The sequence below is a fragment of the Trichoplax adhaerens genome, genomic scaffold (genome assembly GCF_000150275.1).
Source record: "Trichoplax adhaerens TRIADscaffold_3 genomic scaffold, whole genome shotgun sequence".
In the NCBI taxonomy this organism is placed as follows: domain Eukaryota; kingdom Metazoa; phylum Placozoa; class Uniplacotomia; order Trichoplacea; family Trichoplacidae; genus Trichoplax; species Trichoplax adhaerens.
Genome location: NW_002060945.1, coordinates 9084242 through 9101778, shown reverse-complemented (window position 1 = coordinate 9101778; position 17537 = coordinate 9084242). Strand labels below are relative to the sequence as shown.

At 31.9% G+C, this 17537-nt stretch overlaps 2 protein-coding genes across 2 annotated transcripts; both read left to right on the top strand.

Annotated features, from left to right (window-relative positions):
• Positions 1-1624: 1624 nt before the first annotated feature.
• TRIADDRAFT_23237 (uncharacterized protein) lies at positions 1625-4352 on the top strand (the record flags this gene model as incomplete). The annotated part of the gene is made up of 4 exons (XM_002111233.1): positions 1625-1853; positions 3434-3636; positions 3785-3936; positions 4187-4352. 4 exons carry the CDS (start codon positions 1625-1627, stop codon positions 4350-4352), a joined length of 750 nt encoding a protein of 249 aa, XP_002111269.1.
• Positions 4353-16159: 11807 nt separating this feature from the next.
• Positions 16160-16327, top strand: TRIADDRAFT_9370 (uncharacterized protein; the record flags this gene model as incomplete). The annotated part of the gene is made up of 1 exon (XM_002111232.1): positions 16160-16327. A coding segment is annotated over one exon (168 nt), but the record flags the coding sequence as incomplete, so codon positions are not given.
• Positions 16328-17537: the final 1210 nt, after the last annotated feature.

Below are 17537 nucleotides of genomic sequence, written 5' to 3'. Positions count from 1 at the left end.
TTATATCGATTTACTAAAAGCAAGTAAATAATTAGATGATCTTCGCACGTAAAAAATTTTACATGGAAAATATCGAAATTGCATTCCTAGTGCAACAGATGCCAAAGACGATCACGCTCGTACTGTGTGGTGCATTGTTGCCTCCTAAATTTTTAAATCGTGATACACATATATGCAGTCTATATACATAGACGAGTATAAGCATACAAGGCCTGTTATTGAGTAATATCAAAAATACAGTACAATATATAACATCTCACAGTTTTGAATTAAGAAGAGTCATCTGATACAGGTAGGATAGATATATTACTGTACAGTATTACTGTACAGTAGACTGTATTAAAAATTTAGTTTAATCTTAAAAATTAGCAATTTCCCAACAGCTTTGCGGTCTAGTGTACATTGGGGTAGTCTCCAGATGTAAAATTCTTAAGGAATTCTATGTATTAAATGTGGCCTATTGCCTTTTTAAAATACTGATCGAAAGACACTTTTTGTCACTTTTAAAAAAGGCGTCGTGTCAGTATTTGAAACGGCGACAGTCAACTTTTAGTAAATAAAATTTTTAAAGAAATGATATTAAGAGACTGCCACTTATCTATACTAAATGATGAAGTTGTTGGGAGTTTAATTAATTTAAAGCTTAGATTTTTTAATACAGTCTAATATACAGTATTCTATTGTTTCCAAATAGTATATCTTCTATTGCTATACAGTTATAATCGAGACTACTAATAAAGGCCTAAATTGCTTTATAGATTGCCATAAAATGTCATAACGTATCTGTGATCATGTAAGATATTTAATGGCTTTTCTTACTCTCTTTTGCATAATAAAATGTCTATTTGCGGAATGAATATGCAGATTTAACTTTCACTAGAGTATGGTACCAACGCAAATCTGTGCTCAAATTGTTTAACTCCTATGCAATAAAGTCAGTCAATCAACGCATGGGCAACATATGGCACAGTCTGTAAAAGTGTACCTTGTGTAGAATATTATGGGGCTATATTACATTTATTTTAACCTCATCAGATATAATCGAGTACTATGCATCATGCAAAGCGATATAAACAAGTGTTTCCTTTAGAATTCTGTAGCTAGGAAGTATACTCACATTTGTTTTCTACTAGTAGCACCTAAGATACGCTCTCAAATAAATACAGGTTCTACAATTTCAATCTATTTTACTTGGCTAATGGCCTCCTTGGTACATAAATAGACATGATGTCACCGATTTTGCGTATATAATGACCCGTATATTTGCTTTTTCCCTCATAATTGAAGAGTTCAAATGGTATTGTCGGTAAATTCAATTTAAAAATATTCCCAAATAAATATAATCTATCAACAGCCGATTACGTCAGATTTGAATGTAGTAAACACAGCTTACACTAATTAAGCAGCATAGTATAGCTATTGGTGTATCGGCTTATCAAATAAAGAGTACAATAAATCTTGTCATCGATAGCCTGATAAACATCGCCATAAAAATATAAAAGTACTCTTAGAGGTATCGAATATCAAATAACGCCTAGCCTAATCAGTTCGTGGCAGCTATTGATACAAAAACATCACGGAACGTATAAAAAGTTGAATACTCTAACAAGCCATCGTTGAAACCATGTTGGAAAGGTTACAGCTTAGGCAATCTGGGACATCAACCAACTTAACAGAGCGGTTATGGCCTTTCCTGGTAGTTGCATCTCAAACATTCGGGCTACTAGCGTTTATTCTATTAACGATATGGGTAACCAAATTCCTTGGTGGGATGTTATGGGATGGAGGTGCAAAAGAATTTAACGTTCATCCATATTGTATGGTTATTAGTATGATTCTCTTGAACGGCGAAGGTAAGTTAGGAAACACACATCGCAATATTAAGTAACTTTATAACCAGTTTTTGTACTCACATCGCTTTTTCAACCTTAATAAAATTTATATTAGTATCATCGTCGTATAGTAGCTGCACTTTTGTAATTAATATCGTAATAACTTAAGCTTGTACTACAACAATAACAAGCTATAGAAGTTATTAGATGCATGGAACTTTTGTTGTATATTTAATAACAGGAATATTAAATTTTTAGTTAGATAACGTTATAAAAAATAATCTTAAATTGACAACAATTTGTACTAGTCATACTTGTAGATTTTTCTTATTTCAAATTACAGTACATCCTTATATGTTTTGATCTCTTTAATAACGATATCAAATGTTTTTTTTTTTTCGACTAAAATAACTTTACTATTCTAGATAGATTATAGTGAGCCGATATAATAATCGAATTTTCTAATAAAGTCTCATCTAAAAATCAGCTACTATTAATATTACTGCATTTCCTTACAGTATAAAGATTTGATACCATAGAAAATGACCAATATTGTAGAGTTTAAGTTATATGTGTAGCTTAAAATTGTAATCAGTTCGTTTAAGGTGATAGAAAGTAGAAGACTATATATGATGCTAATTTATAAATTTACAGCACATTAGTCATCTATTATTCTGTAGTGTGGACAAGGTGTCACATAGTGTCTTGATTCACATCAAATTAAATAAGACGAGGATTCACTATGCATATTGAATAATATTTCTATAATGTCACGAAATTATAATAGCAAGCTGTTGGATTACTGTATAATCTAAAGGTTATAGAAGAAAGACTTGTTCATAGTAACCTGGTGGCTGTAATCTATATTCTAAATAGTTTCTGAGACAGAATTTGTCATGACAGTGCAACCCCACTTTAAATGTCAAATAATTCCAAAAATCGGAGGCATATGTCCCCGTTAGACGTAATTAAACGTAATTAACAATAACGCGGCTTACACGAGATTGCTCTCAATACATACTAAGCAGTAATGTTTATTGAAATCATTTATTCATTAAAATTTGCCATTAAAGAAGGCTAGTTGAATTCCATTAGGATAGAATTTTATCTTTAGTAAATGCACTATTGCTTACATCTAAAAGTATCTTATTTCAAGGAGTGTTAATTAAATAGCATTCTTGTAGAATCTTACCTTTAGACTCGTGTCATTTTATTTAGGTTATCTAAAAGTCTCTTGTATTAAGGAAACTTAATTGAGTTACATTTCCGTAGTACTTTATCTCTAACTAATGTGCTTTTTTATCTAAAATACTGTATATTCGTATATGTATGTAAAAAGATTTTGGGTTAAGGAAAGTCAGTGGTACTCTTAATTTATCAGTTTCGTGTCTAAATAGTCTATCGATTGTGAGCAATTGGCCATCTGAAATGAAGTTCTGCAGTAGTACTCTTAGCATATACTCGTTGCTAACCTTGATAAACAGGAACATTAGGAAATAATAAAATAGCCATTAACCAGTTTAACTAATTAAACTCAGCCAAAATATCAAATACTATACTTGCGTCGGTAAGGCTAACCTTAATATCATTGTTGTATGCAGCCATAAGCTTTTTCCGAATTTTCCGCCACAGCTCCAAAAATACAGTAAAATTAGCCCATGCATCAATTCAACTTGTCGCTTTCACGCTTGCCACTGTTGGATTATCTGCTGTTTTTCAATTTCACGACAATAAGGGCTACCCTAACGCTTACAGTATGCATAGTTGGTGCGGTTTATTAACAGTGTCCTTGTTTGGTCTTCAGGTATGTCAAATGATTGTTTTTTACTGCTACTGGAAGGCGATATTGACCTCATATAAAGATCTTTCGCATTGACTAACAAGTGGATAGTTTAACAAGGATCAATCTAATATCATTATTACCTTCTTTCTTGCGTCCTCTCATTTTATAGTACGTTTTTGGACTAGTATTTTTTGTCTTGCGTTTCTTTCATGAGAACCTTAGACAAGATTACCTCAAGTTGCACCAGTTTTTTGGTAAAATAATATTTGCAATGGCGATTGCAACCTCACTTATCGGAATTGATGAAGAATTAACATTTGCGTAAGTCTGCAGTAATTACAGTTGTAAGATCTTAAAAGTAAAGCTACGTAATTTATCAGCTCTAAGTTATCATATTGATCATTTTTAATAGGTATGTAGTAAAAGTTGAAAACAAATACATTAGCAAATCCTTAATGATATAGATAGTTCGAGTTGCTTATTTTAACTTGTAGAAAAATAGGGATAATAGTAAATTCAATTATCTGTTTCTGAATATAAATTTACTTATTACATATGATGAAATTAACAGAGGGAAATATGGTCAATTACCACCTGTGGCTAGTCTTGGCAATGTTCTTGGCTTGGTACTCATTATTTTCGGCATTATTGTAGCCTATATTATAACTCATACCGAATTTGAACGACCACCAAGTGACGATGAGTTTAAAGCCATATCTGAAACGGAAAATGATTAGACAACCAATGTAGGTTGCAACATGACTGCAATCATTATGCTTATAGTTTTAAAAGCTACCAGAACTCTGTTACTGATAGATAATTCAATGTCGTTTTATGATATTAGTTTTAAAGATGAGATTTTATGATGAGAGCATTATCGGTCATATTTACATCTTAATCACGGGAGATAAACCCATCAGGGAATCGGATATTACTTCTCACTTGAACAGGACTTAAAACTTGTTAATAAAGATGTCATAATAAGTATGATTTTGATTTATTTTTACTTGTACACGTCTTGTTTCCTACGTTGTTAGTGTGCATGAAAAGTATCAGTTCGATCTGTAATTCTAGTTAGGATACTTGGTTACAATCTTTTGAATGCTTCTATATCTGTCATTTATTTATTTAAATAACTTTACTTGGTCAGCGTTCTTAACTGCTACCATTAAATATAAGCGCAAGATCGTATGGATGATTTTTTGTTTCATGTTTCTCCACAGGATGATATCGTTAAGGATACGGTAATAAAATAAAGAAGTTTGTTTAATTTGAATATCAACTCTTGATCAGTGATCAGTGAAATAGGTTTAAACGATGGTTAAACTTAGAGTTACGCAGCCACTACCAATCGATTAATCTAAGAGATATCCGAAATCATATTTTACAATTTTTTTATGGTTGAAATAGTTAAACTGATCTATCTTTCAATAATTTACTGGTCGTTTAGTGGAAGAAGTTGACTTTGGCTATGGCTTAATTTATTATTCGCTGTTGAATTTAGTTAGAAGCTCGCAATGATCTGTCTTTCAATAATACAGTTGTCGCTTAGTAGAAGGAGTTAGTTTTGGCTATGGCCTAATTTATCATTCGCTGTTGAATTAATTCATAAGTTCGCAATGATCTGTTTTTCAATAATACACCTGTCACCCAGTGGAAGAAGTTAACTTTGGCTATATATTAATTTATCATTCACTGCTGAATTTAGTTAAAAGATCGCAGCGATAGATCTTTCAATAATAAACTTGTTACTTAGTATAAGTCAATTATGGCTATGGACTAATTTATCATTCGCTGTAGAATTAATTGAAGTTAATTTTATGTTACATGAAATGATTTATCTCTTAATCTTGCATTTATCGCTTAGCAAAAGAAGTTAACTTCGGCTACGGACTAAATATTATGTGCTATAGAATTAAGTTAAGTAGAGTTCATTTTAAATTACAAGGACGAAATCATTTGTCTTCCAGTTCATAACCCATTTGTCGCCTAGTGAAAGAATTAAACTTTGGCTATCTATTAATTTATCATTTGCCGTTGAATCAAGTTAACTGTAGTCAATTTTAAGTTACAAGACCGAAACGATCTGTCTTTCGGTTCAATAACACATTTGTCGCTCAGTAAAAGAATTCAACTTTGGCTATGCATTAATTTATCATTCGCTGTTGAAGTAAGTTAAGCTAATTTTTAAGTTACAAGACCGAAATCATCTATCTTTCAATTTCAATAATCTATTTGTCGCTTATTAAAAGAAAGTTAACTTTAGCTAAGTATTCACTTATCATTTGATGTTGAATTAAATCTAGCTAATTTTAAGTTACGAGGTCGAAATGATCTATCTTTCAGTAATATATTTTTAGCTTAGTGAAAGAAGTTAATTTTAGCAATATATTAATTTATCATTTGTTGTTGAGTTAAGTTAATTTCAAGTTACAAGATCGAAATGATCTATCTTTCAATAATACATTTGTCGCTTAGCGAATTAAAGAAGTTAACTTTCACTATGTATTTACAGTATTTATCTATCGCTGTGGAATTAAGTCATTAAGATATGACTGTCCTGAGTAGAATGTCAATTAGGATTATCAGAACTCTCATTTGTACAGCATGGTGTGCGGGTTTTGTTAGTCCTTCAATAATACACCTGACGTTTAGTAAAAAAAATTAACCCTAGCTATGGACTAATTTATCATTGGCTGTTGAATTAAGCTTAGTTGATTTAAAGTTACAGGGCCGAAATGAAGTGCCTTTCAAGAACTAATCCATTTGTCACTTGGTAAAAGTAGTCCACTCTAGCGGTGGATTAATTTTTCATAGGCTGTTGAATTAAGTTACAAGATCCACAGGCTAAGGTGTAATATTCTCTTACCAAATTAGAAAACAATTCGGCGACACGCGTACTACATGCGCCCATCCTTTATTGCATTATTGCGCCTGTTGAAAGACTCATCAACAATGATAGTTTTAGCAAAATAGTTCCGCTGTTGTTTGATAGACAATGATTCAAGTTGAAAAAGGGTTAACTAGCGGCAATAGATCAAAGCAAGTGTATAACAAATAGCAATAAAAGTAAAATAAATGGCTTATGTTATGCAACTCAATTTGCAAGACAACAACAAATATAGCTTTGACTACCTGTCGCGCCGCACATTTCTTATTCAACTACTTTTACAATGAGCAACAAGACTTTTAATTTGACATCAAGTCAAGTAAATTACCAATGACGTTAAATCAATTATTCTCCGGTGATCTACAAGTGCTTTCTAACTTATACAACAACAACAATCCAATGCCGTATGGGCAAGGAGTTGCGGAAAAAATCACAAGGCAACACTATAAAAAGAATAACGTTACGGTACTTCTGTCTTTGCCTAGTCTAATTTTATCATCACCCTATACAAGTATAGTCGTCCATTTTACTGACCTATGTATTCTGAGTAAAAAGGATGCTAATAGAATGGATTCAATTATTTTATCCTATCTTTGGATATTCTTCATTCAATTAATTCAACATGAAAATTTAACGTCATTATTGAATGTATACGACATGGACTATAATGCCCATTTGATAATATCATGTAATAATTAAAGTCATATTTTAGCTACGACATAAGTTGTATTACCGTAGATTGCCGTTATGTAATTTCTGCAATTAGGAAATCATAATATGTCCATGTGTACGTATTGTTCTGCACTTTCATGATGCTCTACAGACATAGGGTGTCCTTGTCATCAAAGCCTATAAATCATGCGTAACGTTGATTAAACGATTCCTATTTTCACATTTTTATAAATATCCAACATTAATCCCCACATGGATTGATTGGCAATAAGATTGGCGCCAAGATCGATCGAAAATTCGCGCCACGATTGATTAAAACACAATTCTTGAATAACATTTACCCTCTGGTAATACAATCAATCGCCCATCAAATCAATATTAGTAATCAAGTTTATTTAACAGGTTGCGGTAGCACAAAGTGATACTTGACGATCGTCCAAATGGACGACAAGTAAGTTTATTGATTTTGAAATGAACATGACTATAAACTAAAATATTCACTCTAGTAAGAAATGAACCAAGTTAGAAGATAGCAATCTTGTAGAGAAGCAAATTGAATCGCTTTTATGTATTGCATTAGTCACCATTTCAAACAATCATGTTAGAAACAATATGACTAAAGCAAGTCTAGTGAAAGTAGAACCATAGTAAATTAGATTATGATTTTTGTTTATAAATCCTCATGGTAGAGAATTGTAAACTTAATTAAAAATCAATTCTAAGCCGTTATTCATAATGACATCAAACAAATTCTCGTCTATTGCAAAGCTTACAAACCTAATTGGTAGGATGTCCAAATAAAAAGAAAGTCAAGAGGCTAAGGTGTTACCAATTCAACGATATTGTTTTTCAACAAGATGCCTTAGTTTTGCCAATGTCTGTCGCTACAATCGACATGAGACTGGTAAAGATAATTGACGATGTCAAATTATCTAGCCAACAATTCTAATATTATTGAAATCACTCTTGACATAAACTGTCAACGGACAAATAGTTTTGTCTATCAATGAGTTCAAAGCTAGCAGACAGGTTTCTTTAAATTATCACGTCAATAAGCAAACAATTGCTAGACCATTCTTTTATTCTACAGGTTAATAGCAACTCCTTCAATAGTTAACCGTGGTTATTTTAGTCCTATTTAATATCAAAATTAAGGAAATTTAAGCTTTCTAGTAAGTAATCACCACTGAATAGGTACATGGAGTACTTCGACAAGTCACTATTGTGCCATAATAAATACGATTCTTTTAGGCTTTTAATTGTATACCTTGAATCATTGTATATGTATTTCTAGCTTTTGCCAGTATATCAAGAGACAGTAAACGATGGTTAATATTTCTCAAAGTTGGATGCTAATAATTTTTAAATTACTTACGCATTAACATAATGGCTACTATGTGATAATGATGTGGTACAGCAGATGTCCTAAAACTGAAAATGAGCTGAAACAATTAACAAGCTGAAAGATAAGATTCTATTCCTAATAGTCGCTACGCTAATAATTATTAATCATGGTGAATAGGCGAATAAAGCAATTCATGAAGTAAAATATGATTAATGCTCTAGTTTTTTAGGGGCGTGTAATATTGTATTAGTGCAGTTTTTTTAAATACCCCAAGCATGAATAAATCCTTCTATATGCATTTCTTCCTATTAAATCACAGAAATCAACTGATCGAATACAGTAACCTTAGATCCGGAGACTAGTACATTGATACTTAGCATTTTAAAATGAAAGCTAAAAAATATTTTTATAAAACATTCGATAAAAATCTTGGAACAATCAGTACTATTACTATCTCCAAAGTCATAAGAAAGAGCTATACTGTATTGAAAATAATCCTAAACAGTAGAAAAGAAGATAAATTATCGTTCAAGCAATTTTAGGCGGGATTTATTTTTTCACTTGATGAACTTAGCGAACTGCTCTATAATGCATATTGTTTCTCTGATGGATGCACTTGACAACGTCGGGTGTTGATCAATGTGCTTTATTAATGGCAATAATAAACTACTTGTTCAGTCGACATAGAAGCAACGGCCCTTGGGCATAATTCATGAACCTCTAGTAATATTTGTACGATGCTGGATTTCTATCAGTACCGCAGAAACAATAGCAATGATAAAGGCTTCATAGCCACTCTCGAAGCCCTTTATAAATTTGCTTCTATTCATGTTTGGAAAACGGCAAAATATAAAGATGAATAATCGTCCTCAATGTTCACAATAAATGAAGATTATTCAGTTTTATAATGCTATTGAGGTTAATTCTTTTAAATTTAAACAATTAGATCTTTTTTCTACTTTACTATTGACTAAAAAGCATTATGAAATTATATTCTATATCCGCAGGTAGAAACCTTAATTAAATGTGATGCAATTTAATTCGTATAGCAGAAGCAAGAAGTAGCCTAAAAAATCGAAACAATTATAGCGATAACGCCATTAAAATAATATCAATAAATGATCGATTGTTATCATAGTTATAGCATGCTGCTAGAGATACTCATGGAGACAGGGTGTTGATTAGGTTGTCCATTTGATCGCAGTAATGTGTGAAACTTATTGATTAAGCATAGTTCTCCAAACATGATTTCTATATGGTCACGAGCTGACAAGTACTTAGTTGTCTAGCTATAGAAAATTTAAGCGCTATAATGATGATACATTACTAGACAAGGTATCTGCACCATGTCGACAATTAGTATATAGAATGTAAAGTTGATTTTTTTAATCACTAACTATTGTTGAGTTTGATTGTTTACCACTGCGTTGCACGTGTAACTCATTTTACAATCATAGTAAATTGTTGTAGTCACCATAGTGACAAAATTCTATAAACTTTGACGTCGATCGGTTATATTTTTCTCCTATACTATCCGTCGATGATGAGCCTATGGAAGGATAGGCACAAAAGCGATGATAAAAGATTAGAAATGACAGCACTGATTCCAATTAAATCAGTGTCTAACGTTAATGAGTATCAACTACGAGTATTCCATTACATTATATCACTTTATATACCACTTTTGGCCATAGAAGTGATCTCATTTGTATAATGACAGCAATATTCGATAGCGTATGATGATAGTAGAAATGGCACATTATGATATTGTCCTATGCTTAGTATGTTGATAGTTCTGCAGTCGTTGTTGTAACACTATAATATTATTTGATTTATTACCTAGCGTTGGTCTCCTCTTTAACACAGCCAATAACGTAGATGTCTACGTTTTCCAAATCGATATGATTTCTTAACACGAATGGCTGAAAGATAGTCCACGTTAATAATTAATGAAATGATCCATAGATACGCTAGCTAGTATGGCTGCTAATCGTCTATCTCATACGATTACATTAACAGATTTGGAATCGGTTCAATTTCTTCATAGTATACATAAACTCAATGGAAGAGTTAATTGTGTAGTGTATAACTATCCAACAGGGCTAACTACAGACAAAAACTATATAGAAAATCAAAAGTCGAAACATGTGCGATTTATTTCAAAGCAAGGCAAAGACAATGTGACACGTTTTAAGTGTTGTTCTTGTATGGACGCAATCAATATGTCGATCAAACTGTTACGATTATTATCCTATGTAGGACATACATTCGCGATTCAATCTTCTTCTTATAGCAATAGGATCCTATTGCTTTAATAGTAATTTTTTGAAAAGCTTCAAAATATTAGGCGAGACAAAATTAGAAAACCTCTATAAGGCATTGACTATGGATAAATCACAGATTCCCTTTAAATGTATTTCTTCACCGCGTATAGAGAATTCTAAATAATCCTCAATTACTACTAATCAAGTGTAATTAAACATTAAATCAACGTTATATCGCTTTGTTCGTACCATCGATGCTCAATAAAGTACTGATATTGAATCCATTCTCCCTTATCTATCCAACTAATAGTATTTGATCATTTTTATAGAGATAATTAACATCAGATGACTAGCAGCATGTATATTCTCACTATGTTGGCGTCATATTCCAATCATCTGTCTTAATTACAGCGTGCATATAGATTGAAAATGTGTATGAACATGCATTAGTAATTATTTGTTCTTCAGCTTAATTTTCAATTCGTAATTATATTCTCCCTTTATATTGTCATCATTATCTTAATTAGTAACGCTACTTGAGTCTTAAAAGGATTGGAGCCAGTTTAAAGTGCCATAATTAATTTATAAAAATTCTCTATCGAAAAAGATTACGGTGAGGAAAAACTATCCTAGCAAATATTACTTGCATTATACTGCACTTGTAAATAAGCCTTACTGCCTCACTCCTCAGAGTGACAAGCTATCTATTCCCGTATATGTATCATCTTAAATAATTAGGTAATGAGAAATAAAACTTTATTTCGATGCAATATTAGCGTTAACATGATACACCATTGGCCAGGGTGCTAACGATCGGTAGACTAGTTTTCAAAAAACCTACTCGTATACTGCCTCCATGACAACGCGTGAACAACCAACTTGTTGTTTATTAGCAAGGACATTTGGAACATGTTAGTGATTGATAAATTAATTTGAATCTCTATAATGATCAGCAAGTGAATCAACAATAGGTTGGTTAACAGAGTCATGATAAGAAAACAACAACAATTAGCAAGCTATCGTAGGGTACTAGGCGACGCTTAATACGTTGCACTGTTATTGCCACTGAATGTCGATTAATATTGCGGTCATTTTTTTTTTTTATTACCTTATGCATATTAATGAAGTGTTGAAATTGAGTAAATAGATAAACAACCAATAGCGTGGCAAACATGAGAGATATTGTTGTTATTATTGATTCAACTCGGTAAATTAGGCAAACTTTTTCATTTGTCAACAGAGTTGAAAGATATTAAATTGATCATTTTTTTCAGTATAGGCACGTCGAATGATGACTTTAAAATGAATCATAGCATTTAATAATTTCGTTATGGCGGTACTTTTAGAAGCGTTTACTACTACCTTCTACAAGCTGTTTCTTGGGATATTTTATAATATTACTGTGGTAGAAAAGACATTTCCTAAATACTTTAAATAGTAATGGCAGCAGTCTCTTAATATAAGCCACGCGAACAGGTTGATTAAAACAATGAAACCCTGTTGACTATCAATCTGAATATCAATACATAGCTATAGAAGTGCAGCCCCGTTTTATTTGATCGATTACAAGCTTTTTGAAATAAATCCTAAATATCATCAGTCAACTACTTAAAATTAATTTCGTTTAGTCAAAGCAGTAAATAACCCCTGCTATGGTGGAAATAAAATTGTAATCTATCCCCAATTAGGACAACATCTGCTTTTCCATTTCATATCGACCATTTTAGACTTGCTTAGGATAACTTTATATCCAATCTTGATGGCTAATTTACCCAAATTTTCACAAAAACTTGACGCGGCATCAACGATTATTTGTAACCATGACACGATCCACGCGAGTAATACAATAGTTTACAGGACAAAAAGCTTTTTGTTATGCAGATAAGGCCTGGATGATCGACATGACGTGTTGGAAGGATAAATCAAATGATGTCGGCAGATACTAGGTAATATATTGGTTTAGTTTTTCAAAATGTTGAAAATAATTTATATAAATTGTGTAAGGCTATGATATTAAATGGTTGCCCCTTTACTTACTGTAAGGATAATCTCATGCTTGCAAGGATTGTCATGGTGCTGGAAAAATCGACTGATATAGAAAGCGAAATAGCAACATGTTGCATGTATTAACATCTTCCAAAAAATGGTTTATTTCAATTTAGAAACAAGGGTAGAATGTACTTATCTTGGTCATTGTTTGTAAACTTGAAATAAAATTCAATCATTCCTTATTCAAATTTTTTAGAATATGGACATATTTTAAATGTTGCAGAAGGGTAAAAATTGGAGTTAAGTTTTGTCCACTTTAGTATTTGTGAGCGTATAAGAGAATAATAGCATAATATATGAGACTTTTTCCGACTTTTTAGGGTACGATATCAACCATGAAAGTAGTATCGATAACAATTGCTGACTGCTATAAATTGATGATTAGTGTAGCAATGTTTTTACGCTACATCAATACGTTCCTGGATGCTATACCAATTTTTATTAAATTAATACTCTATATCTGTTTATAGATTACTTTCAGGTAGTAGTATGAGAAATAGAGAAGGCTAGTCATTCAGTAATTAAAGCCTAAAAAATTTTTTCTCTTTCATTATTTCGTAATGTTTAGTTAAAGAGACAAATTAATTATCTATCTAGTTGGAACGAATGGAATCTCCTGTTATTGAAATTAGAATTTTAAAATCTTCGGCAGCCAATTAGATTTAAAATAATAGGAAATGATGATGATGATTGTTGGGATGTCATTGTCCATTAAAACTCCTAAAGGTTACTGCAACCTTGAAAGTTCTCGGATAAAGGCATTCAAGAATGGGTTGAACTTCATGGCAGGGCATCAAGTTCGCCATAATCATAAAGTAATATCAGTAGCTTTGGCTCAAATCCAAAACAACCAACGCATAATCTTAATTGTCGAACGGGATAAAAAAGAAACAAATATCATTGCTAAGGCTAATATTTAACTTACTATTAGAACTATATTGTTGACATGATGAATAGTGGCTTTAAATAGCCTCGTAGTCTCGTTTCTTTATGCAAAAATAGCATACCATAGTCATTACTAGTCAGTTATTTGCCGTAATATAATTTTGTGATCATTTTCCTCAATGGTATCGAGGTAAATTACAGTTATATACTAGAGTAAATTTACTGTTACCAAATAGTAGTTAGCACCCGCTCCTTTAATATAATCTCTTTATCGATTGAATAGAATATTTTACATGGCAAATAGCCATGAGATGAAATGAATACATTCAACTAAATACACTACATGAACTTGTCTTGTTGTTTAAAAAATATCACCAGAACTTATTAATGCTTTTATTTACAATTTTTTTCTATCTATTTTATAAGAAAGCGTTATAAAGCCGGCTTTAGATTCTTACAATCACTCGACACCTTTTTCCTAATACGTATAGCTAAAATACTTTTTGAAATCGCAACGAAAACCATAGATGTAGGATTTCGATAGGCAAAATTGAAAAACTAGTCATTAATAAGGCAATGGAATACATAAAAAATTTGAATGATCACTTAGATTACATCCAGTCTTTTAAAGTACCGTATGAGAGCAATACTATATGAGAGATACCGATGTCCTAGCAGAACATAATTAGTCAATTATTAATACTCAATGCACTACAAATGTAGAACAATATGATTGATGTGCTAGGATGTACATTCTTGTAGAATTTCATCATCGGGCATCTTTTGTTTTTCAAGTGTATTTGGCCGACTAACTTTACTATAAAATTAATATTGTTTATCGCCAGTTTAAAACTATTGTTTCAATATTATTTGATCGTTGTTCCCTTCATATAATTTATCACAGCGGTTTAATAAACTAATATAGATGGTCATACATGCTGTCACAGTTAATTTAACCTCTAAGGCTGTTTTTCATTATTATACTCTATTATTAATAAACACATTCTGAGCCTATTCTGGCCAATATATTCATCATGTCGCACCGATCGTGTGCTCGTATATCTACATCGAAAATTGAACTTAGCGCCATAGTGTGCTATTCATCTTTCAGCTGGAATTTAATTTTTGATACCACTTTTTCACAACATTATTTAAATGGATTGACGATGAAAATTTTTTCTTTAATCACTACGTTCATTGGTCAATTGCGAATGATTCCCAATTGAAAAATGCCTATCTTCCATAAATTATGCACTTGTTCACTTGACATGATTGGATATAACGTGATATTTTAAAAATTTGTATAATTATCTTTCTTTTATTTACTCGTTTGTGATCAACTTTTTCAATACTCTAATATGAGATCCAATCATCGTAGTGACAGGCAATGATACAATAAAGTATAATTGTTATTACGACAGTATAGAACTGTTTATAGTTCAATCAATGATAACATTTTTTTCCCTTCATCTATAATTGCATGTATACTACATTACAGTGCAGAACACGCATTCCTTAAATTGGTAGCATCCATTTTTGTATTCTATATCTCACTGTAGTCAATATCATATAATATAATCATAGACGCAATCAATATTGTTCTTATTATTCTCACCTATCATCCATCAAATTCTTCGACATTATCAGTAATTACCTTCATTTTCCTTTTGTAAATCATTTTGTGTTGTAATTTTTTTACTACGATGGAGTATTTTTCTTAATTCTATAGTAATGGTAATAGCAATGGCTTGCCTTGCCTATTTGTTTTTCATTTGACTATACTTGCTATTTAACATAACAATAAGTTATTTTATACGGTACTATAGCAAAACAGTAGTAACCTTCCCGTAAATACTGGATGGACAAATAAAAACTGACAGCATTTCAAATAGGAAATGATTGTTATGTAAATAAAATTATAGCGTCCCTCATTGGACGTTGGCGACTACCGCGTTGACAGGCATCAAATTTGACTTTATTGTTACTGTCATCTTTTAGAGCAAAAAAAATGAGAAACGCTTTCTATGCATAGATACAATTATGCTCATTATAAATTTATTCAGCGGTTGCCTTTTAAATACCGTTAAGCCACTCAGATTCGACCAGTATCCACAACGTCACCTAGGCACCGACCAACCAAGGATCAACGCGCCATCCTTCCTCCAATTACCTTGAAGGAATCAAATTTTCTAATCATCACAAATTTCAAATCCACCAATAATGGGCAAGCATATCTGGAATCCAAATCGCAATCAACATAAAAGTAAAAATAACTATTACCAGCAACATCATGAACAATCTCTGCAGCAACATAATAACCTGCGAGATTCTACTTCTCCATTGGACAACAATTTAATTGATTCCGATCAAGAACTTTTATTAACTCATTGTCCACTAGAACGACGCGCTAGTCGAAAATCACCTCAACAGCACGTTGATCAACGCTTAGCCGCTAATCTACGCGAACGAAAACGTATGCAAAGTATTAATCATGCATTCGAAGATTTACGCCACTTGGTGCCTAAGTTACCATATGAAAAACGATTATCCAAAGTCAATACTTTGAGATTGGCGATATCTTACATTGGTTTCATGTCGGAATTGTTGGACACAAATGATCCAACTAAATCCATATGTCGGCAAAATTCTGCCACTGACAGATCCAATAAAGTCATATTGCACAACAATTCTTATGGTAAGTGGTTGATAATAGTCAACTTCCTCTATCTGTTGCACCAATGTTGCAAATATTGTATATTTGCAGATTATCATACCATTATCTCTTCTCTTTTATTTTCATTAAAAATGCTGTTAAGCAGGCCTTTAAACAGAAATACGCTACAGCACTAAGAATAAAATATGCTAACTGATCATTAAGTCTTTCCGTACCACATCTTACAAAGATGTCACTACGACTAGCTACGGTTACTTTATGTGTTATGCCGTATAGTAGAGTAGATGTCGTATATGATATATACGGTAGTACTACTCTCGAAACTCTTAGCGTTGTGTCAAAAACCGGAGACTCTAACTGCTAGTACAAGTCTGCAATTTTAGCCAATGGTATAATCATAACCAAACTGCTTCTATCAGATGCGGCAGACCCATGTACAGTATGATTTCCAGTTGTGATCGAGTCCATCTATAATTCATATGGATTGAAGTAAATCTCGTATTTACTTAAGCGATAGGTTTCAAAGTTGTACCTATAAAATTTTTCAAAAGATTTTAATTAGGTCAATTCGTTTCACTTACGATTTCATAACTAAACAAGTCAGCTATCAACCTGTTCAAAAATAGTATCCGTAATTATCGATACTGTTATGATTCATTTATTGGACAAAATTCAACGTTTTTGCCAATTGGCAATAAATTGCACCACTAAAAGATACAGTATGATAGCGGATCAACTTCTACAACATCTATTTAGAAAAAAAATTTTGTTGTTATTGTATGCATACAGTATATTTACTGTATATATATATTATATATATATTATATACATTCTATACTATTCTATATAGTTCGAAGGACGGCACCGCGCGATACGTGCCATGCATAAAATTTACTACAATGTTTTGACTAGATTGAATCAAAAGCGAAAATTTTTCATAGTAAAGACAGAGCGAATATTGTTTAGACTGAATGCTAATTAATATCTTTCAAATTAAGAATAAAGATTTTCACATTAAAAAATTTATTATTTTGCTACTGCAATAATATTTCGACCGATTTAAAATTGCTTGACCATTGTATGATTTTAAGCGGTCATCGCGTTCCTTTGATAGTGATCCATGAGATCATATTGTATAATTTA